The sequence below is a fragment of the Hyperoodon ampullatus genome, assembly GCF_949752795.1.
Source record: "Hyperoodon ampullatus genome assembly, chromosome: 13".
NCBI classification, from domain to species: domain Eukaryota; kingdom Metazoa; phylum Chordata; class Mammalia; order Artiodactyla; family Ziphiidae; genus Hyperoodon; species Hyperoodon ampullatus.
Genome location: NC_136926.1, coordinates 27954632 through 27982313, shown reverse-complemented (window position 1 = coordinate 27982313; position 27682 = coordinate 27954632). Strand labels below are relative to the sequence as shown.

General features: G+C 60.6%; 1 protein-coding gene across 1 annotated transcript; it reads left to right on the top strand.

Moving 5' to 3' along the window:
- Positions 1 to 26723, top strand: TXNRD2 (thioredoxin reductase 2). Its single transcript, XM_079717371.1, has 15 exons — positions 1 to 98; positions 556 to 630; positions 1163 to 1241; positions 1681 to 1743; positions 4107 to 4177; positions 9800 to 9819; positions 10504 to 10595; positions 12216 to 12390; positions 20215 to 20351; positions 22621 to 22716; positions 22960 to 23052; positions 24390 to 24461; positions 24543 to 24640; positions 25488 to 25693; positions 26564 to 26723. The coding sequence occupies exons 1-14, from the start codon at positions 16 to 18 to the stop codon at positions 25609 to 25611; spliced, it is 1278 nt and encodes a 425-aa protein (XP_079573497.1). The 5' UTR covers positions 1 to 15; the 3' UTR covers positions 25612 to 25693; positions 26564 to 26723.
- The last annotated feature ends 959 nt before the right edge of the window (positions 26724 to 27682 follow it).

Below are 27682 nucleotides of genomic sequence, written 5' to 3'. Positions count from 1 at the left end.
ATCCCCAAGAAGCTGATGCACCAGGCGGCGCTGCTAGGGGGCATGATCCACGACGCCTCCCACTACGGCTGGAAGGTGGCCCAGCCCCAGCACGACTGGTGAGAGCGCATGGGGGACGGCCGATCCCATCAGCCTCGCAGGAGCTGCAGGCACGATTCTCACCTGGGGACACGTCTGGGCCCCCAGCAGTGGGCAAAGTCTAGAGACGTTTTTGGTGATCTCCACAGTGGGGGCTGCACATCTCCTGGGTGGAGCCTGGGATGCTGCCACTTGCCCCACGGTGCCCAGGACACCCCTGGAAGGACGCTCGGCCCAAAGGCTGCAGTGCTTCAGGCCTGGCGGGTGGCACGTGGTCCGCTCGGAGCCCCTCGGTCTGAAGCCCCAAACCTAGCCTGGGGGCGGCAGCCGTGGGGACAGACGTCACCTTTACCACCTTGAGAAACCCCTCTGCCTCTGGGCATTTCTGTTAAGGGCTGTTTGCCTCTAATAATCTGTGGCGGGACCTGCAGCTGACACTTGTGTGGTGGCTTTACACATCGTGCTTTGTGTCAACAGGGGGAAAATGGCAGAAGCCGTTCAGAACCACGTGAAGTCCCTGAACTGGGGGCACCGGGTCCAGCTGCAGGACAGGTACTGACACCACGCTAGGCTCTGGGCGGGTCCTGGGACACGTGAGGACTCCCTGGGAGGAGGAGGCGTGAGACCCGGGTTAGAAAGCCCAGCCACCTCGCCCCTCGCGGTGCCTGCTCTTTCCGCCTCCCTGCTGGGCACCCCCCTCACCAGCAGGAGGTCCGTGGGTGTTTTGGGGGGAGGGTAACTGGATGCATGTGGGGGCCTCCCCTTCCTGGTGGAGGGTGTCCAGGTAACAGGACTGACCTCGGGGGAGGCCCGGCCACCTCTGTCCTCACACACCGGGGCTGAGCTTGGGCCCTTAAGACACCCCTCCATGGCAGCTGTGGTCACCACGTACCAGGGAACCCAGGGGAGACAGCAGCTGCTCCCCATGCTTCCCGGTGCAGGTCCGCACACTCCTTTTGCTCCTCGTGAGCCGTGGGTGGCCCGAGCTCACATTGTAGCCATCTGCCTAGTGCTCCCTATTTAATCCTGAGGTGATGCCTCATTTGCAGAGGAAATGTTTGAACATCCTATTTTTATTTTGCAGAAAAGTGAAGTACTTTAACTTCAAGGCCAGCTTTGTCAACCCACACATGGTTTGTGGTGTCTCAAAAGGTGGGGAAGAGGTGAGCGCCTGCATCCCGGGGCCCCTGGGGCAGCACGGGCCAGTCCATGAGTCAGTCTGTGGCCCAGGCGGGTGGACCTCAGCTCTGCTTGGTCTCAGTGCTGTCCTTGGAGATCAGCACTGCTGGGATTGATAGGACGTTCCTCTGGGCCGAGGCCAGTCTAATTCTTTGTGAAGGAGGAAGTGACCACGCCAGGCTGCCCACTGCTCAGGCGGCTGCAGCCCTGCAGGGGTTTGTGGGGATTCCAGGAGACCTTACACCCCGTGCAATGCTGTGTAAACTGTGAAGTGCTTGGACTTAGAGGCTCTCCTGCCAGTCCCTGGGGCTGCTGCCACAGGGTCCACACTGCAGGGCAGAGGCTGTGATGGGGAAGCTGGTGGAGCCCTCGAGTGGGGACTGCAGGTGACCTGGGTGACTGGCTTTCTCGGTTTCTTCTCAGACTCTGCTTTCAGCCGACCACATCGTCATCGCCACTGGAGGGCGGCCGAGGTACCCCACGCACGTGAGTGTCCTCAGGAGCCCCCACCCCTCCACCCTGTTCATGGTGTGGTGACATGCACCTCCCACTCCCCGCTTTCCTCCAAGTGGCCCTGTGCTCACGGCTGTCACTTTCTACTGCCCGTGCTCTCGAGTGCCCTCTGCTGAGCCAGGTTCCCACATCCCCACTTGGCTGAGTCCCGAGAGCGGCTCTCACGTTCCTCAGCTGCTGGGCCGGCCCCCGCCTGCCCTCTTCCTGTCCCCACATCACTTCTCCTCTATCTCCCTTGTTGATTCCTCCTTTTTAGCCTCAGAATGTTGGAACATTTGGGACTTAAGCCTGGTTCCTCCTCCCCCAAACCCAAATCTTGTTCTTTAGTTGACATGAAACTCACATACCATAAAATGCACCCTTTCAAAGGGTACAGTCCAGTGAGTTCCAGTTTATTCAGAGTCGTTCACCCGTCGGACCCACTACTGAATCTCAGAATGTTTCATCCGCCCAGAACGAAACCCTGGCCCCATCAGCCGTCGCTCCCGCCCCCCTCCCCTGGCCCCAGCAGCCTGCTCTCTGTCTCTGTGGATTTGCCTGTTCTGGACGTTTCACATCAGTGGGATGAGATGCATAGCCTCTTTGACCAGCTTACCGCTGAGTGATGTTCCACGGTGGGTGTGACATTCTGTTGTCCGCTTGCGTGGTGGACCTCTGGGTTGTTTCCACTTTGTTATGAGTGACGCTGCTGGGAGCCCATGTGGATGCGAGTTGTCCCTTCTCCTGGGCAGACACCTGGGGGTGGAGGTCCCAGGCCCCGGGGGCGGGGGGCAGCCTCACCGTTTACATCCCCACCTGCAGTGCGTGGGGTTCATCCTTTTTGGTTTCTTCTCGTGTCTTGTGATGTTTTGCTGAAAAGTGATCATTTCAAATAAAATGACATGTTCACTCTGGAAGCTAGGATCTCCCTCCACTTTGGGATTTCGTTTATTGCTGCTTGGCTGTTGGGTGATTTTTCTGGACCGATTTTGTAAACTCTTTATTCTGTGTCCTGTGAGGCTACTGAGGTCTCTGCTCAGTGGCCAGCTAGTGACTGGGCAGAGATGTGCTTAAACACCAGACCCAGGAAGTCTTCCCGTCTTTGCGAGGCGCCCCACCCTCAGCGCTCAGCCTGGTGGGGGACGCTCTGCCTTCTCCCCCACCACCTGCCTCTGCGGGGCTTGGAGGCCAGTGCTCAAGGCCGCCCCAGACCCAGACATAGGCCCAGACAGGTGGATGGGGAGGACCAAGGGCGTGGTTCTGCGTCCTCGCAGACTCATAAATCTGAACCTCCGTCCAGTTCTGTGCTTCCACTGGAAACAGGAGCTGGGAGGGCGCCAAGGCAAGTGCACACGCCAGTTCTCAGGACCGCAACGCGGCCCCTGCCGCTGTCAGCCCAGCAAGAGCAGCTTCCAGAGGGGACCAGACAGCTGTACCAGGTGGCCCTGGGCAGGACGTGTGGCTCCATAGGAGGGGAGGGTGCTTGTTCCAGTAGCCACATAGGCAGGGGCCAAGTGGTGACCATCAGTGATCCCTCACCCACAGCTGGGCCCACGTTGGCTCCACTCAAAGCCCCTGATGGCCGTGGTCAGTTCCTGGGACCCAGGGATCAGCTCAGCTCCACCCTGCACGTGGCTGCCAGAGTGCCTGCGAGGGGACTGGCCCGGCCTCTCCCTGCTGTCCGCTTGCCTGAGGGGCGGGGTGGGGGTGGGGGTGGGGTGAAGCGGGAGCCTCGGGTCCTGGGGAAGCTCAGTGACCACTCTGCTCTTGGCTGCCCGCCCTGGTGCCTGCCAACACTTGTTGTGTTTTAGTCCCTTTGATATCCAGACCTTTCGATCTTCTTGAGCAAACTTAAGAAATTCCTGACTTTATTTTTTTTGCCAATTGGAACCGTAAACTGTTTGAAATCCATTTCCTCTCTCCCAGCACATCTGACTCTCAGGGGCCATAGAGAGGACGTGTCCTGTGTCCCCCACCTGCTGGGGTATGGGGTGACCTGGACAACTCCCAGGCACAGGGCCCACCATGCTGTCCCTCAAGGGCCCCCGGTCGGTCGCATCCAGCCTCCAGCCTTCAACCTGGTGCCCTGGGAGCCGGCCCACCCCGCTTCACCCCTCGCTCCCCACAGCCCTGGGTCTGGATCTGGGGGGAGTCCTGGAGAGCGAGAGGAAGGAGCCGCTGCTCCGGGCCCCCCAGGGAGCGGCCGTGTCCCCGTCCCAGAGGCTGCACCCGAGGAGGTACAGCCACATGTGGGAAGGTGGTTCTGGCCCAGTTGTGTCTGCAAACTGGGCGTCCTCTGAGGGAGCCCTGGGGGCAGCCGGGGACGCGGGCCTCACATTGACCCTTTTCCCGGATAGATCGAAGGTGCCTTGGAATACGGAATTACGAGTGATGACATCTTCTGGCTGAAGGAGTCCCCTGGAAAAACGTAAGGCCTGGGGGTGCCCAAGAGGCCCCACTCCCCTGTGCACAAAGCCAGGCGGGGAGCACATGCCACTGCCCCTCTGTAGCGCATTCTTTCCTGCCTACCTGAGGGAAGGGCAAAAAGCCCGGCCCTGTGCCCGTTTGGGGCTGACACTCTCCCAGGACTGAGTCACAGTGCGTGGCCGTTATTGTCTGGGGCGCAGGTTTTCACCAGGGTTCCCAGGAGCCGCAGGTCCCAGCGGGTCCTCAGGGCCATCTGGGTGGGCGGGTAGGTGGGTGGGCCCTGGGGGAAAGCCCTGGTCCCCCTTCAGCTCCAATCAAACGTCCCCGTTTTCATGTTTGTCACCTGGGCTTCCCTGAAATCAGCAAAGGCTCGGGCTGCCAGAAACCAGAGCCCAGCTGTGAAGCCAGGCCTGCAGCGTGACTGGCCCCCCCGTGGCCAAGGCCCGGCTTCACTCCTGGCATGGGGTCCAGGTCTGGGTGCTGCTGCCTGGGCACTGAGGAGACCTCATGCTCGCAGGGACCATAGAGGCCACCAGAGGGCGAAAGAGGCTCAGCTGTCACAGTGCTGGGCTGCGGGGGACCAGCTGCCGATGGCCCGAGGGCATGCCTGGGGTGGGCAGGCGTGTGCAAGTGTGTGTGTCAGCATGGGTGAGGGCATGTATGTGTACACGTGAGCACGTGTGTGAACACGTGAGCACATGTGTGAGACCTTGTGCGTGTGCTCGTGCCGTGCTCTGCTTGTCCTTGCTATCCCAGCCTCATGAGGTGTCCTTGTTCAGGGCTGGGCACAGCCCCTGGCATGGGGGTGGCTTGGTGTGACCTCCCACCACTCACGGCCACCTCATTGTGAAAGGCTGCAGTGAAAACCCCGACGTGCGTCTTCTTGTTGTCTCAGTGTTTCTTATGGGTCGTGTGCGCGGTCAGGGCTGTGTCCGCAGTAGAGAACTGCGGTCCCGGCCAGGCGCCTGTGCTGAGGTCCCGGCTGGGCGCCTGTGCTGCGCTCCCTGCCTGATGCTGCCTCAGCATTTCCATGGGGCCTGAAGGGAAGGGAGCCTCTCCTGCTCCCTGTGGGGGGGTGGAGGGAGTGCAGCCACTTCCATCTGCGGTCAGGCTCCTGGCCCTGGCCACCGCCTCGCCTCCCACAGGGGCCCCAGGCTGTGGTTGGTGCTTCGACTTGGCAATAGTTGTTAATTTTTCTGATGTCACATTTATCACATTTTCTCTTTACGCCATAGTGTCTGGGCTATTTGTTGTTTTGTCTCTGACTAGTAGGTTAAATGTGGCCTGGTTTCATTTGCGTTTGCTATTATGTGGTCTTTTGTGTAATTATTGGCCATTTAAAATTGAGTGTGTGAGTCGTGAGTGTGTGTCTGTGAGTGAGCGTGTGTCTGTGTCTGTGAGTACGAGTGTGTGTGGCTGTGAATGGGGGCTGCTCGCTCCTGGGCCTGCTCTCTGGCTTTTCTCTTTCTTATCTTCCTGCAGGTTTGCTGTCAGGGCTGAGATCCCATGTTGTTTACAATTGCAGATTTTCTCAGCTTGTCCTTTTAACTCATGTAACATACAAATGTGACATACAAATGTTTTGGGTTTTTTTTTTTAAGTGTAGCTTAGGCTCTTTTACACTTAATGGCTGTTAGATTTATTGCATGTTCAGGAGGGCCTTTCCCCCCCCAAGATCTTTTTTGACAAAAGCCCTGGACTTCCTGTGGGTCCCGGGGCCTTGGGGCGTCTGCAGCACATCTGCAGCAGAGACGGGGTCCCATGCATCCACCACCAGCCCTTCCCACCAGCCTGGAAGCTCCTCCAAGCAGAGCCCAGTCCTGCTCTGGCCCTGATTCGGGGTCCCTACCGCCGCGCAAGTGCCCAGTGTGATCTTCAGACCTGCGTTGTTTTCTTGCGCATTGATTTCTCTGGGTCACTGAGGCACTTTGCCAGCCTCTCCGAGGTGGACTGTGGAGACCATGGTGCCGATGGCCTTCAACCTGCGGCTGCCTGGACACTGGCTCCCCGCTTGGTGCTTCTGGCCTGGCCGAGGCCGCCCGTGTGGCCCGGTAATCTCCGCCCATTACCGAAGGCCAGCAGTTTCTGAATCCTGGTCTTTTCTTAAATTAGTTCCTGTGCGTTTTATTTTCTCTTGTTTGCTATTTCCCTGTTACATTTTGAGAGCCAAGTCTACCTCCAGGAGGGGCCGGTGTCTGGTGGCTCTCACTGCCCGCTGCTCACCGGAGGCTGGTGCGCGGAGAGGCCGCACAGGCCGGAAGGAGGCCCGGGCGCAGGGGCCCCACGCAGCTGCCCCCAGTGACCACGTGCTGGGGCAGCGGCCTGCGCAGCCGGGAAGACAGCCCCAGATATTGGGGTCAGGAAAGTGTTTATTTTCTTCAGAAAAAAAAACGTTTAGAAGACTTTTTTTTCAAAAGCTCTTTCGTTTAGAAGGAATCTAGGTATGTTATTGTTTAAGGAAAAAAGTGTTTGCAATGTATCAGTCACCCGTTTCGTTCTGAGCATGATTTATGTGAGGAAATGGTTTTTTTAAAAATTAAGCTGGAGATATATCCCTGTACGATGCTTCTGTGAAACGCAGCTTTTGTGCGGAGCTGTGGATGCAAGTTGTAACAGTGTGATACGGGAGTCAGTGTTTACTCCTTACATTCCTGCCCGCAGTCAAAATAAGCCCGAGGGTCTACAGTAGCATTTCTGTATTTTATCAGCTTGGGCTGGGCCGGGGGGGCCTCTGCTCACACTCCGAGGGGCTGTTTCTGCCAGATTTATTTGCCTTATAAATATTCCCCGTGTTTATTTTAACTCGCCTTTAAAATGGAGCTGAAATGAATATGGACCCGGGGGCTGCCCCCGGCCCTGGAGGCCTCCCGAAGCCGGGCGGGACCTTTCCACTTGGCCCCGGCCAGGAGGCCAACCGGCGGCTGAGGGTGCCCAGTGTGCCTGGCCTCGGCCTGCAGTGGTGGAGCCTCCACTGGCCGGCTCCCAAGGGCCCGTGGGCTCCGTGGTGTCCTGTCTTCCTCCCCACGATGGGGTGCGGGCCGCGGCTGGCGGCTCAGAGGCATCTGCGTGAGGCTGGGTGGCCAGCAGCTCAGGCCTGGAGAGCCGGCCCTCAGCCTCCGTGGTTGCCCCACCTGCCTTTGCCCCTGAGAGTCTTGGTGCTTTCTGGACATCCTGTGTCCAGCTGCTCCTGGGGGCCCCGAGCTCCGTGGCCCCAGCATTTCCTGCGCTGGCGGGACAGCTGCAGGGCCCCCATGCTGTGTGGGTGCACCCCCGGGGAGCGGATCGGGGCCTTCAGACTCAAGAGGCAGGGGGAGAGCTCTTTAAGCTGGGGCTCCAAGGTCTGAAGGAAGGCTTTGTTTCTGCTTCCTCCCCCTTCAGACTTTAAGGAGAGAGCCAGCCCTGTGATCAGGCTAATCCCACGGCAGTTACGCCTTGGAGTACAGTGTTTGCAGCACCGAAGGGCACACAGGGGGGCTCCCCGAACACACACACAGCTGAGCGGGGCTCTGGGTGCAGGTGGAGCCCCCGTGGGGTGTCCTGCTGCAGTGTGAGGCCGTGTGTCCAGTCCTCAGAGGCCCTGCCACCCCAGGTCCTTCCTTTGCTGGCAGGGCCTGCCCTGGGCACTGTGCCTTGGCACCAGCCTCAGCCCCACCCAGGCTGGGGTCTCCTAGGTGGCCGGCAAAGCCCATCTTCAGCTTCAAACCTGCCAATAAAAACGCAGTGTCCCTTCAGGGCTGCCTGCACCCCACCCGCAGGCGCCAGCTCCATTTTTGCTGTTTTCTCACTCCAGCCCATTTGAAGGGAGTTCTCTAGTTAAGACCTTGAATCCTGCATTTTTCGAAGAATAATACTTATTTGATGAACTGGGGGCAAGGTGGAGTGAAAACCAACACTGTTGACCGTCTTTCCTCTTGGAGACAAGATGAGGCCCAAGGTGACCATCAGGGCCAGTGGACGCCTGCCCACTCTGAGGTTTCAGCCGCCCATGCTTGGTCAAGGACGCCCACTGAGGCCCAGCCTGGCTAGTGCCTATCCCCCAGATGTGCCCTCTGTTGGCGGCTTGGAGCCAGTAGCCTGGGGCTCGGGGTACCATGACCTGGAGGTGGGAGTGGGGGGCCCACCCCGCCTCCCTACCCTACTCCCTGCAGGGCTTGGGGAGGTGCCCGGGGGCTGCAGGAACAAAACGCTTTTGCCAAAATCAGGAGACCATGTTGCTGCGTTGCCTGGAGCTGGGCTGCGGGCTTCAGGCCGCAGCCACCGCCCCCCGCAAGAGGGTCTGCTCTACGGAGACAGGAAGGCTCGGACGAGCAGGACAGCCCAGCAGGCGGGCAGTGGGCTCCCCGGCAACTGGATGTCACAGTTGCCCAGGCCATGGCCACCCTGAGTGGGAGCACAGGGCACTGTGAGGTCCACACGGATGCTCTCCATTGGTCCTTGCGTTGGGGCAGGATGTTCAAAGCAGCTCAAGCCTGTTTGCATTTTAAGTAACTTGTAGTTTCATATTTTAAAGAAAGGCTTGCCCCCTTCCCCATACACGTCGAGACTGAGGGAGGGCAGATTGTGTAACGTTGAGTGTACCCACACGCAGACATGTGCATTGTGCCTATGTGTGTGCGCCTCACACGCCGAGCTCTCCCCACTCACCCTGCACAGGATGCCAGCAGTCCTGTCCCAGCTCCTGAGAGGAAGCCGTGTGCCAGTTGCTTCCCGCAGGGCACTGGCAGCAGTATTCCCAGAGATGTGCTGCTGTTTGAAATGGAATTATATCATTAGTACCTGCTGGGATCAGAGCTGACATTTGCTTATCCATCCTTGCATCACCTCCTCTCGTTCAAAGGCTGAGGGGTGATCTGACAAGCCCACCCACACGCCGCCCGGGCTGGGAGTCTCCACTCTGTGTTCAGTTCTGTTCATGGGTACACGTGTGCAAGTGTGTGTGTGTGTGTGTGTGTGCACGTGTATGCATGCAGGGTGTGTGCAGCTGAATAACAGGAGAGGACCTGCTGGGTCCCAGCGTCCTGTGTCCCTCTCCCTGGCTGCCCTTGCTCGGGGAGCTGACTCTCCTAGCCACAGGCCTGTGTGCAGTGGGGCTGGGTGGGCATGGGGTGGGCCATCTGCCTGGGCCCCATGGTCCCAGAGTGTTCTGCCCACAGACAGGGCTTCTAGGAGCCGCCCCACGTCTGGCGCCTCCCCGTCTCTTTCCAGCCTGGCTGCAGGAGGTCCAGAGGAACCCAAGGCAGAACTTTCCTTAGGAGAGAAGGAAAATCCTCCTGCTTCTTCTGACTGGGTTTCGTCCATGTTTGTCCCGCCTTCAGTCCCATCCCCGGGACGTGCTGTTTTGTCCCTGGCCACTCATTCCTTCGCCACCAGGCAATTTCCCAAACCAGCAGCTCTGTTTGTCATTCACAGCTGGAGCTCCGGGAAGTGGGTTTTGTACATTGGGACAGCCTGTTTGAACAGTTAGCCGCAGGGACCCCGCAATAGTGACATGTCAGCTGACAGGCGCCCTGCATGAATGCTGCAGGGCCCCGTCCCCCTCAGAGCCCCACCAGGGACGGCTGCGTGCATCATGGCGGCCACATGTGAGACTCAATTTCTCTCTCTCTGTCCATCTCTCTTACAGGTTGGTGGTTGGGGCCAGCTGTATCCTTTGCTGCGTGCAGGTGACAGACAGATAGACAGCTGTGTTCACCATCCTGAGAGTGGAAGCTTGGGCCCCAGGCCCGCCTCCCCCCCTCACCGCACTCTCTCCCATGGGGCTTGCCCTCTGCCACCTGGAACCAGGCACTTACAGGCACTTACAGGCCCACTCAGGGCGGATGACCTGTGCTCGAGGGATAATTTGAGGTTGACCTTTGAGGCTGGGGCTTCCTGGAGGCTCTTCCTGAGCCACTCGCTGGCTGGGCAGCTGGACACAGCCGTGAGGCAGATGGTCCTCCCTGGAGAGCAGCCCCACTCAGGCCGGTTCCTTAAGAGGGAGCAGTAACACCAGGGAGGGTGGAGGGCACGTCTGCAGGAAGACGGAGACACTGAGGTCTGGGCACATCTCCTGTCCTTCACCACACAGGCCCCTTGGTTAACCTCCAGGGAGTCTGGACAGAGGCCCCGTGGAGGCAGAACCCGCCTGGCCTGTGGGTGCTGAAGGGAGCCTCCACCTTGCCCTGGACGTGTGTTTGAGAGATGGGGGTGGTGGGGAGAGTGTCTCTGCGGCCAGTGTTGGAGACTCTTCTGGGCTGCTGGGGACTGGTGGAGACGGGGGCTGCTGGCGGGGGCACCGGGGGTCTTGCTGCCTAGCTCTTGTTAGCGTTCCTTAGCTTGCTCTGGCAGACGTGGCCCTGGAGTGTGCTGGCTTCCTCACTGGGCTCGGCCTGGATGCCACTGTCATGATACGCAGTGTCCCTCTCCGGGCCTTCGACCAGGTAATGCCGGGCCGGTGTCCCCTCCACCTGTGGCCCGCCCAGGCAGGTGCAGGTGTGGGCTGGGAGCGAGGTCTCAGTCTTTAGAAACTGGCCCTTGAGTCGAATGAGGAGATTGTTGGCAAAATAAACACCTGCCAGCGTATTGCAGCAAGGGTCAGCATGTGGGGAGCGTGGCAGGGACCAGAGGGACACCGTGGGCATGCTGGCCAGCTCACGGGCCGTGAGGTCAGGTCACCCAATAGTAAGCGGCTGGCGTGTGTGGGCAGAAGTGCTGTCCTGGCTTCCTCGCTGAGCCCCCTGAGGTCCGAGGAGCTCCACTATCCAAGGGCAGCATGGACAGGGAGCAGGCAGCAGCTGGTGAGGCTCTGGGTGACCGTCACGGGAGATGGTGGCCCGGCCACCATGGACTGGAAAGACGTGATGCTGAGCCAGGCCACTGCAGCCTCGCCACCTCCCCGTCCACCATGCAGGGCAGCACCGGCCCTGGGGCGCAGACTCTCTCCCTGATGGTGGACGTGCCCACGTTATGAGCGCGTGGAGTTTTTTTTAAACCAAAAACCCTCCGAGGAGATGTCACTTTAAAATCCAGGTCTGGGTTGTCATTGTCAAGACACCAGGCTCCTGGTGCCCTGCAGAGATGGGCACTGTCCATTGCACAGCTCTGGGGCAGTGCACCCCTTTGTCCCGTCATCTGCTCAGTGCAGACGCCCGAGCACCTGCCGCGGGGACACACGTCCAGGGAAGGCCTCGAGCCTCATGCTGGACGCAGGTGGAGATGGGGCCCGAGAGGCAGAGGCCCTCAGGGACGTGGAGAAAGGGGCTGATGAGGCTGAGCTGGAGAGCCAGGTTGGCGGGTGGTCATGGTAGCAGGAGAGGGAGAATCTGCATGTGGTTGGCACACAGAGACGGTGGGGTCACCAGGCTGGAGTCGGGGGAGCGGGGGGAGAGCAGGCTCCAGGTGAGGCCCTGTGGCCTGCCCACCTGTTCCTGGGGGACAGACAAAGCTCCTCATGCTGGGGTGGCCCCTGAGTCAGGGGAGTTAAACAGTGACTTGTATTTTCTCCTGATGGCTTGTTTGAGCCCCCACCGTGGCCCTGGGGACACAGCTGCCTGGGCTGGGAGGGAGGAACCCCCTGCAGCACCTCCTCATGCCGTGCCACCTCCCCTAGCAGTTCTTGGTGGGAAGCGGAGGTGCCCATCTCCACTCCCAGCTACCCCACTGCTGACCCCAGCCAGGGCGGGGCAGGCAGGCAGAGCCCGGCAGAAGGGGTGCGTCTCTGCCATTTCAGTGAAGACTCAGTTAACTAACATCTAAGGAGAGTCCAGAGGTCACATGCACCCTAACGGAGGGCCTTGGGTCCTCAGATTTGGAGGGAGTCGGGGCGCCAGAGGCTCTCCCGGCTTGGCCCTCAGCTCCATGGAAAGCAGGGCACTCGGAGCGGGGCGGCCTGTGTGAGGTGTCCTGGAAGAAGGCGTGGGGCCCTGACCTCTTCCTTTGGACAGGCTCCCCTGGGGCCCCGGGCCTTTTCAGGCTGTAGGCCCAGGTCCTCTCCACAGGCCTCAGCACTGATACTCCCACTGCTGCCCGGTCCTCAAGGCATGTCCTCTTGTGCTTTGCAGCAAATGGCTTCCTTGGTCACAGAGCACATGGCGGTTCATGGCACCCGAATCCTGAGGGGCTGCACCCCCTTGAGGGTGGAGAGGCTCTCAGACGGGCGGCTCCAGGTCACCTGGATGGACCTCGCCTCCGACAAGAAGGACACAGGCACCTTTGACACCGTCCTGTGGGCCGTAGGTAAGGATGCTCAGGACCCCGTTCTCCTGCGCGCACTCGGGGACCAGGTGCTCCTACGCACGCTCGGGGGACAAGGCGTGCCGCCTTCCCCTCCATTGGGCATCTTGGCCCCCTTCTTGCCACTCCTGGTGCTTGTCACCCTGCTGGCTCTGGGGTGGGGGCTGGATAAAGGCCATGGGGCGGCCCTGACCAGCCTCGCTCCTCCTCCGTCCGAGCACACTGTGCTCTCCTGGTCTTTCTTCCCCAGCGCTCCTCGTTCTGGAAATGAAAACCAAGGAAGAGCTGTGGATGGTGGGTCGCAGGCAGCTGGGTTTTCGTTGGGAGACTAGTTAGTTATACAGGCGGTTTATCGAGGCCTCGCGTACATTTCCTACTAACTTTAAACCTTGGTGTAGATGTGTTTTTTTAGTAAATTAGACTTGTTTTCCACCATAGCTTCAAGATAGTTGTTTATAACATACAAACGATAATGGAGCTTTTACCTTTTTTAAACTGTTTTAACATATAACATACAATTTACTGTCTTAACCATTTTTAAGTGCTCAGTTCAGTGACATTAAGTACATTCACACACCACCCTCCATCTCCAGAACTTTTCATCATCCCAAATGGAAACTCTGTCCCCATCAGATAACCCCCCACCCCCTCCCAGCCCCTGGCCCCCACCCTCCTACTTTCTGTCTCTGTGACTCTGATGACCAGGTCCCTCAAGTGAGTGGGACCCTACAGTGTTTCCCTTTTTCTGTCTGACTTACTTCACTGCCATCGTGTCCTGGAGGTTGTCCGTGTCGTAACCTGTGAAGGTGGGCAGTGCTGCATATGGCACACTAGGCTCATCCGGGCATTTGCCGGTGGACATTTGGGTTGCTTCTAACTTCTGGGTGTCTTGGAAAATGCTGCTGTGGACAGTGGCACGCAGAAGCCAGCTGCTGTTAATACGTGAACGTAATGGAGATGCGAACGTAATGGAGATGTGTAGCTTCTAGCCAGCTTCTCGTTGCTTCTGATGCGTCCCCCTGGCCACCTTCAGCTCTGTGGGTCATCTCGTGTTGGGAGTGGGTGTCCTCCCGGCCTTGCCAGAAATCACACTTTGCAGATTTGCAAAGGCAGCGTCTAGTGATAGGGCAGAGGCCCCGGGCCTTTCCCAGCAGGTGTGGGCTGGCCGCCACCCTGCCTCCCATTCCCTGAGAGGCATGGGTCCACCTGTTTGTGGGGGTGAAGGCCGAGCAAGCGTGACCATGCAGAAACGGCTTGTTGGTGACCTTGTCGGGCACACTCCCTCCCAGGCTGGGCCCTCCCTGCACCCGACTGCCCCCACAGAGAAGGGGAGAGTGGATGTGGGGGGCCCCTGCCAGGGCTGGGACGGTCAGCCTGGAGAGGAACGGGCTTTGAGGGTGGAGCAGAGAGTGCAGGCGCCTTGAGGGGCTCCCCACAGGGGGGCTGCGGGTCCTGCTCCCGAGGGCGTGTGGGCTCACCTGCCGGGACACCCACCTGCCTTGGTGCCTGCGGCCCGTGGGCTTGGGACCCTTTTTCCTGATCTGTCAACTTGCATTTTAAACGTAGGGATGGTCAGTGTCTTCATTCTCCCGTGTTTCCAGCCCGTGGGTCTCTTCGTGCTGAGCCCGGTCACTCGTCCCCCGTCTGGGCCTGGGCTCTGAGTCCGTGTGGTCATCAGACTTGTTATCCGGCTCCACAGCACTTGGCGAGTGTGCTGAGCCCTCAGAGGGCCTGTCCCCCAGCGTTTGTCCACCCCGGCTGCCCAGGCCCCCGCGTCCCCGGAGGTGGGCCCAGGCAGCAGTGCACTTCTGAGAAGCTGAGATGCTCAGAGTAGCGGGAAATCAGAAAATGAAATAAACTCCGGAGGAGTCAGCGATTCACTTCTGAGGAACAAGGCAAAGATCTGAAATGCCCCGGAGTGAACTTACTGCCTCTTGACCAAAATCCACTAAATTACCAGAGGAAATCTTCTTGACCAAATTGTAAAAGTAAATTTTACGTAGGTTTATTTTGATGAACGCTACTCAGACCCAGAAATGTAAACTGATTGTTATTAATTTAAAATCCGTTCTAACTGGCGAGGTGGCTGGTTCCCCCTCCCACTCATACCCCCATCCTCCCGCTTGGTCCCCAACGCCTTTGTACTAAGGTGCAGGCCTGCACCCAGATGCCATCAGCTGAGCCCACGCTGCTGGCGGCAGCCAGAGGGCGAGGGGCCGGGCCCTCGGAAAGCCTCAGGGTCCTCCCAGCATCCAGACGACCCTGGTGGGCGGCAGGCAAGGCCCTGGGAGCCCTCCCCAACTGGTTTTGTTTTCTGTATTTTCAAAAAGAGCATCCCCCAGACAGTCTGCCGGGCATGATTGATGCTGGGGGTGGAAGCTTTTCACAGTCCTTGGCCTCTGACCTTGCTTTCCGAGGCGGCGCTGCGGTGGCGGGTTCCTGGCACGCCTCCTGGGTCTGCACGGGCAAGTGCTGGCGGGGCCACTGCTCCCGCCGGGTTTTGTAAACATTCAGGAACCATTTCCCAGTTTAACAACCGGGAATGTTCTCTGCCCGTTTACCAGGTAAGCCTTGAACCAAGTGTTATTTCTACTTGCAACAAAGGGTGATCCTGGAGGTCAAAATACAACGACCTGGGCAGCACGGCTGAGGAGGCAAAGAGCTCACAGACTGTAGGTCTGCCCAGATGCCAGTGCTGCATCCACACCGGCTGGACTTGACGTGTTAAAAATGAAAAGGGAAAGATGCGCCTCGTGCTCTGTGGACGGTCCACGTGGACAGCCTTGGCCACAGCCGACGAGGCTCACAGATGCGGGGATGGGACGTGGACCCTGCAGTCTGCCAGCCTCTTCCTCGGTGCAGCCTTGATCTCCACGTGGTGGATTAAACACATTAGCAGCTAAAGCAGTTAATTGCTGTGCAGGGGGCCGGCTCATTGTTTGTCTGTGAATCACCCACCCACACCAGGTGTCTTAGATAACAGGCTGGGAACTCGCAGGAGGAGGATTTCCTGTCTGCAGATGTGCCGATTACGGTGCTGAGTGAAGACAGTCAGCCCGCCTGCCGCAGGCTCGTGTTCACCCGCACAGTTAACCACTTGTGGCCTGGAGCCTGGCTGTGGGGGGGTGGGGGTGGGCACAGGAGCAGGACTGGCTGGCCCTGAGTGGACACCTCCGAGCAGGAACCCTCAGCTTCTGTGTAGCTTCCTCTTGTTTTAAAGAATGGCTGGAGCACCATGGCCTCGGAAAAAACAGGAGCTGAAATGGTCCCGGGCCCCTCAGCATCTCCAGCCTCCAGGGAAGGATGAAGGCTCTGGCACGTCCATCCCTGGGCCACAGGAGTCCTGCCCAAGTTGGAAGAGCCCACCCAGGTGGCCGCTGTTACGGGGTCCAGAGTGCCTGCCTCGAGACAAGGCAGGGGGAGTCAGCCCCTGAAGCCATCTCCTCTTCTTCAGGCTTTGTCTTAGCAAAAAGCCATTGCCGTTTACCTGTGTCACGTTTGAGCCTCAAACGTGGGGAAAGGGAGCTCGTGAGACCTGGCTCAGGACTGGAGGCCAGCTTCCCAACTGCACCCAACGACCACACTGAAGCCCTCGGGCCCGAGGACACAGTGATGGGGGCCCGAGGTGCCCAGGATGCCTGCAGCCGGGACCCCTTCTCCGTCCAGAGCCACCTCTTGAAGGTTAGGGAAGAGCTGGCAGTCTGAGCGCAGATGCAGCCTGGTTGGGCCAGCCTCGGGCCAAGGCTACCAGACCTATTCCCCGGGACCGCGTCTTGCTGTGGCTGCGGGAGACCCCTGTGTGTCTGTGTTCTCTTAGGTGGGGACCCCACAGTGGCCTGGCTTTGCCCCCTGGGAGGGTCGCCCAGGGTGGGTCCCTGCCTCCCAGCACTTTGCCCGGGCTGCCTGTGCACCCTCGCTGCGGTCTGTCTGACCACAGCCCGTGCTCACCTTTCACACTCCTGCCGGCACTTAAATCTTCCCTCGTTACACGATCCCCCTGCTCGTCGGGGAAGTGTGCTCCGAGGAGGCGTGAAATTGGAGGGAATGCCCGTCTTCCTGTAACGGGAGGCAAGGGGCATGGGAGAGGACGTGTGTCTGGTTGTGTCCCCGTGTGCTGCAGAGCAGGTAGCCATGACCAGCTGGTGGTTCTCCCAGTGCGACCAGAGGAGGCTGGACTGGCCCGGCTGCACTGAGCGCTCTCGGGCGCAACGCTGCCCTGGGTGTCCTGGGCAGTCGGCGCTGGGAGGGAGGGCCATCCCAGCTTCGAGGCACCTGGGCTCACACAGTGCCCCCGAGGGACTCTGGCCAGCAGGCGAGGGGCAGCTCCAAGGGCAGGGTGTTTGGACATCGCCTCCAAGGAGGAAGCTGGGTGTCTGCTCGTACGTGGGGTTCTAGTGCTCTCATCATTTGTAGTAAGCACGGCAGCGAGTCACGCGGGTTTTAAGGAAGAAACTCTTACAAGCCAAGAGAATCACGAGGATGCGTATAAATGAATGAAAAGGGCAGTATCGGACATTCTCAAGAGGAGATACAGCTAATCTAACATGTGGCCAAAAAAACACCGAGTTTTACTAGTAGTCAAAGAAGTGCAAATTCAATCCTCACAGTCCCCCCTCCACCGCCCTGCAAATGAGCAGATCTCACTGCCACTGAGGAGGGGGCAGCCCTGCCTGCGCCCCGAAGCCCCCCTGAGGATGCCTGGGGGCCCACCAACCCCGTGCAGGGCGAGGAGCAGGCAGCCTGCATGCCAGACAGGGCAGTGTGTGACCGTGACAGGCAGGGTGACCGGGACGGGCTTCTACCAATCGTGGGAGGAGCACTACCTGCACACAAGGTGCGAGGGAGGCAGTCGGAGGACGATGTGACCGTTGCCATGTAAGCCCAGCCTGGGCCTGAGCTGGCGCCCAAGCGACCAGCCACTCGGTACCCCCCTGGACCCCACGCCCGTTCTCCATCTTCCTCTGGGGCTCTGGGCCTGAGCTGAAAGGGAGGGCATGACCCCCTGCTCTGAGCACGAGGGGGCAGCGTGGCAGAGGGCGTGGGCCTGTCCCTCCCTGTGTGACCCCTGTCTAGGACTTGCCCACCCCAGGCCTCACCCGCAAGGCCCAGCTTCCAAGCCCTGAGGTGCCTGCGGCTGCCCCTGGGGCTTTGCCTGCTCCAGTCCCTCCCTTTCTTCACTGTTCATTCTGGAAGTGTCAGTGTAGTGCCTGCTGCATGCGGCCTGTTCTTCACTGTACTGCCCCCCACCCCCCATCAACCATCCATTTATTCTTTTTACCAGTGGCCTGGCTCACACATCCCACATACTTTCCAAGTTCATGTACGCAGAACGTCCTAAAAAATCCTGGCTTCAAAATGGACTGCAGAGGCCACCTAACTCCAGCATATGTTACCGTCTCCTGTTACTACTTTCAAATTTATCTTTATTTCCTTCAGGATCTGGGATACGGTTTGCTGGCATCTGCAAGGTGTGTAGTTACCATGGTTACCACAGGCGCAGGAGGAAGCACTCTTGACCTCCTGTGACCAGCCAGGCAGGGGTGCAGGGGGAGAGCCTGGGACAGCGTGGCCAGCATCAGAGCAGCTGGTCCAAGTGCTGCCGGCTTTGCCCTCGGACTCTCCAGCCCCAGCCCAGAGTGTCACCGGGAGGCGCAGGGCCCGGGGGCCTGGGGAGGAACCTGAGAACTGAGCTATGAGCCCCTGCATAAAGGACTGTCGCCCACTAAGCCCATGCCCTCCAGTCCTGCCTGTGGGGCCAGCTCCTTCCTCTCTGGGAGCACAGTCCAGTCCCCTCCCAGGTGCCCACTGGGTCCCCAGGCACCTTGGCAGGATGCTGGGCAGGCGGCAGGTCCCACTCTGTACTCATGGGTCTCCATCACGACCATAGGGCCAGTACTGGTGCCGTCAGAAGGTGGGGCCCTCCTGGCCTGGCACTGCCCGTGTCCAATCTGACGGCGAAGGGCGCCAGCCCTCAGCCCCCGATTCCTGGGGCCGAGCTGAATGCAGAGGCCGGAGCCATCGGCTCAAGAAGCAGGCTTAGCTGAGCCTGTGTTTTGACTTCCTGCCAGGAGAGCAGCTGGAGACTTAAGGCTCCCCTCCCCGGGCTCCACCAGCCGCCACCCTGAGCCGTGGAGGCTGTGGGAACTGTGCCTTTGAAGCCATGCGTCCTGCCGTCGGGATCCCCCAGCCACAGTGACGGGGGCCACCCGCTGCCCCCCTGGGGTCGGGCAGGAAGAGCGGCCCTTGCCGCCCTGGCTCGACGAGGCCACATCGTCTGAACCGGGAGAGAAAGGGTGGTGAGGCAGCTCAGCTGTGACGGGGCCCAGGCTGTGAGCACACGGAACCGGCAGTGCCTGGCACTGCCCCTCCTGGCCTCTCCCCCAAGAGCAGGGTTCGTGCGCTGACTGCCTGCAAGGATGGGTGGGTGTGCAGTGCAGGCCCTGGAGGCTTCGGAGCTGGGGCTGCCCCGGGAGTGGGGGGGCGAGGTCGTGCACACTGTCTGCCTCCTTTGGGTCAGCTCGCGCGCCATGGGTGCCAGGGGAACGGCCACTGCCAGATGTGGGGACACGAGGCCACAGCCTGGTGGCAGAGAGAGGTAAACCCACGTGGAGCGCCGTCCTGCCTCGCACAAGCTGCAGGAGGGGTGTCTTGGTGGGGGCGGAGGCCAGCCTGGGGGGCCACGTGAGGACCCTGAGACACCCCTGCCGGGAAATGCACACAGGGGATGGGGCCCCAGTGTCTGTGAGGCCTGGGTCCTGTTTCCGACTTCCCCTTGGGCTGATGCCTTCAGAGGCTGCAAGGTCCTGTCGGGCTGAGCCTGTGGCCGTGCTGATCCTTCCTGTCCATCACTCCACCATGTGGCCTGGGGTACCTGGCACCTTGGAGTCCGGCCCCTTCAGTGGGGAGGGGCTTAGGGATCACAGTCTGGGGCTGGGGGCACATCGCCCTTTCGTTGCTGCTGCTTCTACACCATTTCTGTGGTCAGAGCCAGGAGCCTTGTATTCTTTTTTTTTTTTTTTTTTTTTTTCTTTGCGGTATGCGGGCCTCTCACTGTTGTGGCCTCTCCCGTTGCGGAGCACAGGCTCCCGACACGCAGGCCCAGCGGCCATGGCTCACGGGCCCAGCCGCTCCGCGGCATATGGGATCCTCCCAGACCGGGGCACGAACCCGTATCCCCTGCATCGGCAGGCGGACTCTCAACCACTGCGCCACCAGGGAGGCCCGAGCCTTGTATTCTTAAAAACTCATGAATTTCCAATTCAAAGTTGACGTTACCGAGTTTGAACCGTCCTCTTTGAGTGGCATGTAGGACCTGTTAGTATCTTCACTTGTGGGGACGTGACCCTCGGAGGTACAGTTCCAATGTGGGTTCGCAGGGTCTCCCGAGTTGTCTTTCCACGTGTTCTGTTACAATAGGCCCCTTTGTTTTAGGTTGTTTACGGGTTATAGGGATTTTTTTCCACGTTTGATTTTACTTTTTGAATATGTGTATGTATAAACTGTGTAGATGATTTAAAGAAACAAAATTGTATCATAGGATGTGTTTAGGAGAGTCTTGTTGCTGACTCTCCATCCACCCCATTTCCTCCCCATTCCTGCTCCGTCCTTTCATTGAGTCTCTATGCAGGTGTTTGTGCACATGTATACACACGTGTGTGTGTACGTACATACATGTGTGAGCACGTGTTTGAGGCCCTTGGCGCTGTTGGTGCTTTGATATCTTACCAATTCTAAGTGGACATTCTGAGAAGAGTTTTAAATAAAACAAGGAATCTCAGTCAGAACCACTAACGAAAACCTCCCTGCCTTGCTCTTTGTGTCCTTCAGGCCGAGTTCCAGAAACTAGAGGTCTGAATTTGGAGAAGGCTGGTGTGCGTACCAACCCCAACACTCAGAAGATCCTGGTTGACGCCCAGGAAGCCACCTCCGTCCCCCACATCTATGCCATCGGAGACGTGGCAGAGGTACGGCCTGCGCCGCTGCCTCCCCGCACCCCGTCCCCCAACCCTGTACCCCCGCCTTGTGGCTCTCACGGGCTCTGCGCTGAGCCCCAGGAGGACTTGGCATCACCCCCGCCTCCACGCTCCTCCTCTCTGTGGACGGGCGGGCAGACAAGGGGACACCGTCCACAGATCCTGCCGTGAAGCTCCTCATGGGTCAGCTCTGAGGGATGGTGTCTGTTTGCACACCATGGAGCGGCCTTGACCTCCTGGCCTCGGTTTACCTCTGATCTTGGGCGGTCATCACCCCCATGAGCCCAGCTTGGGAGGCATCGGTCAGTGGCCCCCCTTACGGGCCCAGCAACACCGGGGGCTGCTCAGCTATGAGCCCCGGCGCCTCAGGATCAGTCGGCCTGTCCTGCACGCGTGCATCACGTCCCGAGGAGGGCAGCCAGGGCAGGGTCCCAATCATAGGCTGGGCCCCCAAACCTAGCAGGCCTCTCCACAGTGCCGCCACAAAGTGCCACGAACTGGGTGGTCAGAACAGCAGAATTTGTTCCCGCCTGCTCTGGAGGCCCAAAATCCGAGGTCAAGGCATCAGGGCTGCGCTCCCTCCTCTGGGGAGGACCCTCCTCGCCAGGTCCAGCTTCTGAGGCCCCGGGTATCTTCACAAGCATCTCCTCCGGGGCCTGCCTGTCCCTGGATTTAGGGCCGCCTGAATCCAGGCTGACCTCATGTCAATCCTCACTTTAATTACCCCTGCAAAGACCCCAACTTCCCAGGAGGGCACAGTCTGAGGTTCTGGGGGGACATGAGTTTGGGGGTGCTGTGAAGCCCACCGTGTTGTTAGTTTATGTTCATTCTTCACACACTGAGCACCAGACACTTTTCTGGGTTCTGGGGTCACTGCAGGAACAGACAGAAGTCCCAGCCCTCGTGGAGGTGATGTTCTGTCACAGTCAGAGTTGACAAGCAAATGAGCTATTTCAGGTGTCAGGAGACGCTCAGTGTGGGGGTCAGAAAGGTGGCAGTCGTCATCGATGCTGTGGGACCGCCCCTCCCTCAGCCTCCCCAGCCTCTGCTGCAGCTTCTGATAGGTGGGGGGCTTCCAGAGAGCCTGGCACACAAGTGGAGACGGGCGGGGTGGGGAGGCCATGCACGGCTGGGCCTCCCTTTGTTCCCGAAGGGCCAGCCTGCTCATCTGGAGACAGTCTGTCCTGCACTACAGCCTGGCCCTGGTGTCCCCATTGTACCGGAGGGGCCGCCCCCGCTGTGGCCAGTGCTCAGATGGGAGCCAGTTGGCTGCCGCTTGAGCCTCGAGCCCCCCATGAACCCAGGCTCATGAGATGCTGCATGGGAAACCCCTGTGTTGCGACCACGGGGACAGCCCGCTGGGTGCGTCAGAGCTCCAGCCGCTCCCCCTCGCTGGGTCATTTGGCCACCTAGTTGACCCATTGGTGTGGACAAGGCTTCACGCTTGCTCGCTGCCCTGGGGACCTGACCGCTTAGCTGGGCAGTGCTGTGTCTTAAAACACTCAGCCTGCTCCCTCAGAAAGGTCACTCTGAGCAGCAAGAAGCGTTAACCCCCAGGGGTCTGGCGAGGGGAGGCCGTGGTTCAGGGAGACCTCGTGTGCCGTGTGCCGTGTGGGCTGTGTCCCCGTTAGTCAGGCCGGTGGAATGCACGGGCTGCCTACGCGGCTTTATCGCTGCCGATCTCCATTCATTTCTGGAATGTCAAACAACATCTGCATTTCCTGCTGCTGCAGGGGTGATTGGCAGCCAGCCCCAGGCCGATGCGTGTGGGGACACGGGGGCTGTGCCACCCCCTGCTCCCCGGCAGGACACACCCTGGGGCAGAGGCCTCCATGGAACGGTGTCCGATCTGGGCTCGGTAATGGGCTTGACGTTCCAGACAAGCTGTGTGTCGGAGCCCACTGCTGCTCCCAGGGCCCGTCTTAGCCCGAATCCGTTAGTGCGAATGGGTAAATGGTGGCTGGGTCCCTTTTGAGCTTTGTTGTGGGGGCAGCTCTGCAAAGGCACTGACGTGAAGGAGGGGTCCTGAGAGAAGTCACAAGTGGGTACGGGCGGTATGGCCAGTGTGGCCGGGTTCGTTAGCGGCTCACCCCCTTTTCCAGGGAAGGGGCCGTGACCACAGGTGTCTCCCCCGAGCAGGACAGAGGGGAGCATGCGGGACCAAGCAGAGGCAAAATGCGTCTGGGGGAGACGCCCCACTGGGAAGGCGGTACCCCCACTGAGGGTCAAGCTGAAGTAACCCCGTGCTCCCACCTTCCAGGGGCGGCCAGAGCTGACGCCCACGGCTATCATGGCCGGGAGGCTCTTAGCCCAGCGGCTCTGCAGTCGGTCCTCAGACCTGATGGACTATGACAACGTGAGTGCCCCTCTCTTCAGACACCACTTCCAGCCTGCGGGAGCTGCAGCTCGTTCTGGGGGTGCACGTGTGTCTGTGCGTGCGAGCATGTGTGTGTGTGCGTGTACGTGTGTGCCTGTGTGTGAGGTGCAGCCTGGGAACAAGAGAGAGGGTCGCCCATCCAGAGACTAGCCTGCAACTACTGCTCTCGGTGTACCCCAGTGGGGTCCTCACTCTGGTGCCTGATCCTGGCCCACCCTCCAGGTCCCCACGACGGTCTTCACACCGCTGGAGTATGGCTGTGTGGGGCTGTCAGAGGAGGAGGCCGTGGCTCGCCATGGAGAGGAGCGTGTGGAGGTGAGTCAGGGCCCCGGGGAGGGGGCTGCCAGGACACAGGCCTGTGTGGCCCTCCACCCCATCATGGCCGTCCCCCACAGAGGCCCGCGGCAAGCGGGAGTGTTGGCGTCCTGCTTCCCGGGGCCTGCAGCTTGGCAGGGCGGGGCGTGGGGCCCGGAACGATGGCTGTGATGGGCTGGCGGTGCTGGCAGGCAGCCCCGGGAATGAGGGGGCCTTTGGGCTGCGGCCCACCTCAGCGGGGTGCATATCTGCCTTGACCTGAAAGGCTCCTCCTGCCCTCCGACCTCTGCTCGCCTCCACCCCTGCCCTTCTGCCCCCGCCTGGCCCTGTGCCTCCTCCATGAGTCTGGTCCTCATGGGCCTCTGACAGCCCAGACCCAGGCATCCACCCCGGAGGGAGGGCTTTGTCATCAGACGGGGGTTTCTCTGGGGTCTGCTTTGGCCACGGTGTGTGCCCCAGGTAGCCTGGTGGGCTGTGGGTGCTGTGGCAGCTTGCAGGCGGGCTGGGAGAAACCGGACCCACGTGGCCACCAGAGTGGTCAGGGGCCCTTTGGGAATGAGCGCCCCGGGCTCCAGTGCCTGCCCTGCATCCCTGCGCCCCGGTCCCCTCCATCAACGGCACTTTATTTGCTATTTTTGTTCGATTCATCACAAGTGCCCTGGGACATGTGTCCATGGCATTCCGTGATGTTGTTTTATGTTTCACAATGTTGAATGGTCAAATGCCCTTTGTTTGTTTTCTTTTCAATTCTGTCTTCGTTAGAACAATATTCTCTGAAGCTGCATTAATTAATAATGGCTGTGCAGCACATGTGAGGGCTCTGCTCATTTTTTACTCGGCCGCAGCCCCGAATGCGCTATCGGCCCTTCTCAGGCGCTGAAAGCCTTTGTCCAGCAGCTCCGGTGGGGGCCGCGCCCGCCCTGCCTCCTGGCTCGAGTGAGGGCCCGGCAAGCACCGAGGTGCCCGAGGGAGGCCAGATGGGCAGCCGGGCCCCCCTTCCACTGCCCGCGGTCGCCCCGTCCATTCTCTGCAGCGTCCACCTGGGCTGTGCTCCTGGGCGGTGCCTGTGCCTGCACTGAGCCTCGGGCTCTGGGGCAAGTCTGGCACCCGTTCTGCTGCTGTAGTTCTTGGGGGTCTTGGGCCTGGTGGGAGAGGGTCTGTCTGCAGGGTGCCGTGCTGGGAGGAGAGGGGTGCCTCCGAGGCCAGCCGAGCCTTGTCCTTGCCCCAGACCACAACCTGCGGGCTGAGCAGGCAGTTCCGGCCCCCCCCTCACTGTGCCCACAGCCTGTCGAGCTATAAAATGCCCCTGACCCAGGAATCCGTGTCTTGTCACCCAGGTTTATCACGCATATTATAAACCACTGGAGTTCGTGGTGCCTGAACGGGACGCGTCCCAGTGTTACATAAAGGTGAGCATCCCCGTGGGCCTGGCCAGGATGAGAGAGAGCCCCCACAGCCGCGCACGCCCCTGCTGACCGTGTGCCTTTCAGATGGTGTGTCTGCGGGAGCCCCCACAGCTGGTGCTGGGCCTGCACTTCCTTGGCCCCAATGCTGGCGAAGTTACTCAAGGATTTGCTCTGGGGATCAAGTAAGTCCACAGGAATGTCGGCCGTTACGTGACACTCAGGCTGGGGTCCCCCGAAAGTCAGCGGCACCGCTGTCGGAAGTCTGCCGCATCAGGGTCACTCGTGGTCATGTTTTCAGAGATGGTCTGCCCAACGGGACGGGTCCAGTCGGTCACCTGAGAGGTGGCCATGTCCATCTCTGGCCGGGCCATCGGGGGGAACAGGTTTGTGTCCCCAGACAGCCCTGAGGGGCACGGTGGGTCTTCTCTGCTCAGAATGAGGGTTGGGAGCTGAGTGCCCAGGCAGTCAGGAGCAAGGCCTCGGCATCAAGTGTGCTGGGAGGGCCTCCCCGGGGGCATGTGTCCTGTGGGGCCGGTCCCAGCTGCAGGCTGTGCATGGCGGGGCCCCGGGGCCCGTGCTGTGGAAGCTCTGGTGGGGGTTGGTTTTTGGGTGTGAAGAGGCCAGGCAGCTGGTGAGGGGCTGTCAGAGGCAGGAGGGCTGGGGTGAAGCAGAGGGAGGGGGCTAGACTCAGAGAGGAGGGTGAGTGGGCCTGTGTCTGGTGGGCTGGGGGCAGCAGGAGACCAGGCCAGGCAGGTGGGAGGTGGGCCCGAGGTGGGGCTGCCTGGCTGCTGCAGGCTCGGGGTGTTTGCTCCAAGGGAGGTGGGGCGGGGCCAGCATAGGTGTTGGCAGGTGTTCCTGGCTGCCAGCTGGAGAAGAGAGGATGGGGGCTAGAGCTGGGGGACAGTGATGAGACCGTGACTTCCCAGCTTTCCCCCGTGTGCTGCCACCTGAGGATGGGGGCGGGGGGGGCACTCGAACACGCCTCCCTGCACTGACTCGTCCCCCGAATCCCCTGTCCCCGGTGTGCAGGTGTGGGGCCTCCTACCAGCAGGTGATGCGGACGGTGGGCATCCACCCAACCTGTGCCGAGGAGGTGGCCAAGCTGCGCATTTCCAAGCGCTCGGGCCTGGACCCCACCGTGACCGGCTGCTGAGGCTAAGCGGCCATCCCTAGACCCGGGGTGCTCAGCATGACTTCTGCCCCCACAGCCAGGCTCAGCGGAGGCTCAGATCCAGGTATGCATGTGGGGTAGGTCCTATATTTAAGGGGAGTAGGGTGCCACTGTGAATTGCTCTCCAGGTACAGGAGAAGCTGCACCTGCCGAGAGGGCCCCACCCCCTACAGGGCATTCTAGACCCCAGCCGGGTTGCTGCTACTCCTCATGTGCAGGCGGTGTCTGGAGGCCGGGGTCACCCCGTAGCGCCTGTCCTGGGGGCGGGGGGGTTGGGGACTCGGGGTGTGGAATGCTCATTGGGCCTCCCTACCACCTGCCCCGCTCAGAACAGCCCAGCTCCTTTCTCTCTTGCCCAGAAGGTGGAGACGCAGCCTCGTGCTCAGAGCCGCCCGCAGTCTGGTTCTGTTAGACTTTGCAAAGCCGGGCTGAGTGGGCTGCCCGAAGCCCCGGGGTGTGATGTTTGGCTTGAGCCTCATCTAGGAGGAAATAAGCAAGTCCCTGCCTGACCCCAGCCAAGGGGATGCCTGTGGTTGGGGCCTTTCCTCCTGTCAGCCTGAGAGGGGCATCCCCTGGCCGTCGGCCCCTCCTGGGTTGGGGTCCCGCGGGCCCTGGGGGACTGTGGAAGAGCAGTGAGCGCCCACGGGATGCCCACAGGTGGGCGTGAGGGGCCAAGCCACGGCAGAGGATCAGTGGGCAGTGGGCCAGGCCCAGAGCCTCTCCTGGGGCACCCAGGGCACTGGCTCCTCCACAGCTCCTGGACAGGGCTGCCTCTGATGAGCTTTATCATTTCAGGGTGTTTCTAACAGTTATGCACGACCTGGTGGGGCAGGGCCACCTCTCGGCTGGTTTCTCCTCTGTTCCCCGAGAGTCCCTGTGTGCGGGCGGGTGTGGGGACGCGGGGCCACCCCATGCTGACCCCCATCCTCGGCAGGCAGGATGCTGGAGGCCGAGCCCAGGCGAGCTGCACCCCTGCCCAGTGCATCTGGACCAACCGCCGAGCGCCCTGCAGGGATGGCCCAGGCCTGCATCTCGCACCCCCGCCCATGCCAGATGATGACGACTTGCTCAGAAACCCCCCGCGGGCTGCCCACGTCTGAGTCCACTGGCATTTCCAGGGCACAAATAAAGAGGGTGTTTTCCGGAAGCGTGCCCTGCCCATGATGTCCCCGACGCGCCCGGGGTGGCCAGCTGTCCGTCACCATGGGGAATCCCTTCCGAGTCATGCTGTGCCGGGGTCAGCATGCAGGGGGTCCCCAGCACCCCGCCCCGGAGGACCCTGCCTTTCCTCCTGGAGCAGAGCCTCCTGGGAACGCAGGCTGTGTTCCAGAGCCACCTGCCAGCACCATGGCCGGTGACAGGAGTGGGATGGTGCTGAGGCCCTGTCCCCCGAATGTTCCACTTTCCTGGGGCCCTATCCAGCTTGTCGGCTGAGCTCAGGCTAATCTCGCACATGGAGGCTGACAGGGAAGGAGGCCCCCGGCACCTGTCAGTCACCTCAGAGAGATGGCGCTGACAGCGACGGGCAGGGCCCAGCATTGTACTGGGGCTTTAGCAGCGGTTAATCTTGTGTCTTCCCTAAGAAAACATCACTTAGTCTGCCGCCCGGGAGCCCTGGGTGGGACCCTGCTTGTCAGCGAACAAAGGAATGTCTTTGCGCCTTAATGGGCCTGCGGGAACTCAGACGCCGCTCGCGTGAAGCGTGTGCAGCGGCCCTCAGACGCCCCATTGAGACGCCAAGTGCCGGGAGGGGCCAGGCCTCTTGACAAATGCAGCGCGATCAGCCGTGTCCCGTTTAACGCCCGGCTGGTGGCCCCGCGAGGAGGTTCCCTCTGCGCTGGGCGTGGCCTCCCGGCCTTGGAGGCAGGGGGTGGGCTTTGCGGGGTCAGCTGACCGGGATGGGAGGGGGGCGCCCTGGGCACTGGGATGGCCGCATGGGGCCAAAGAGGGACCTGAGGCGGTCTCGCGGCTTATTGTGATGCCGGGTGATGCAGTCGGGCTGGGAGCCCCACGCACCTGCCAGGCGGCCGCCCCATGTTGGTCCCCCTGCAGC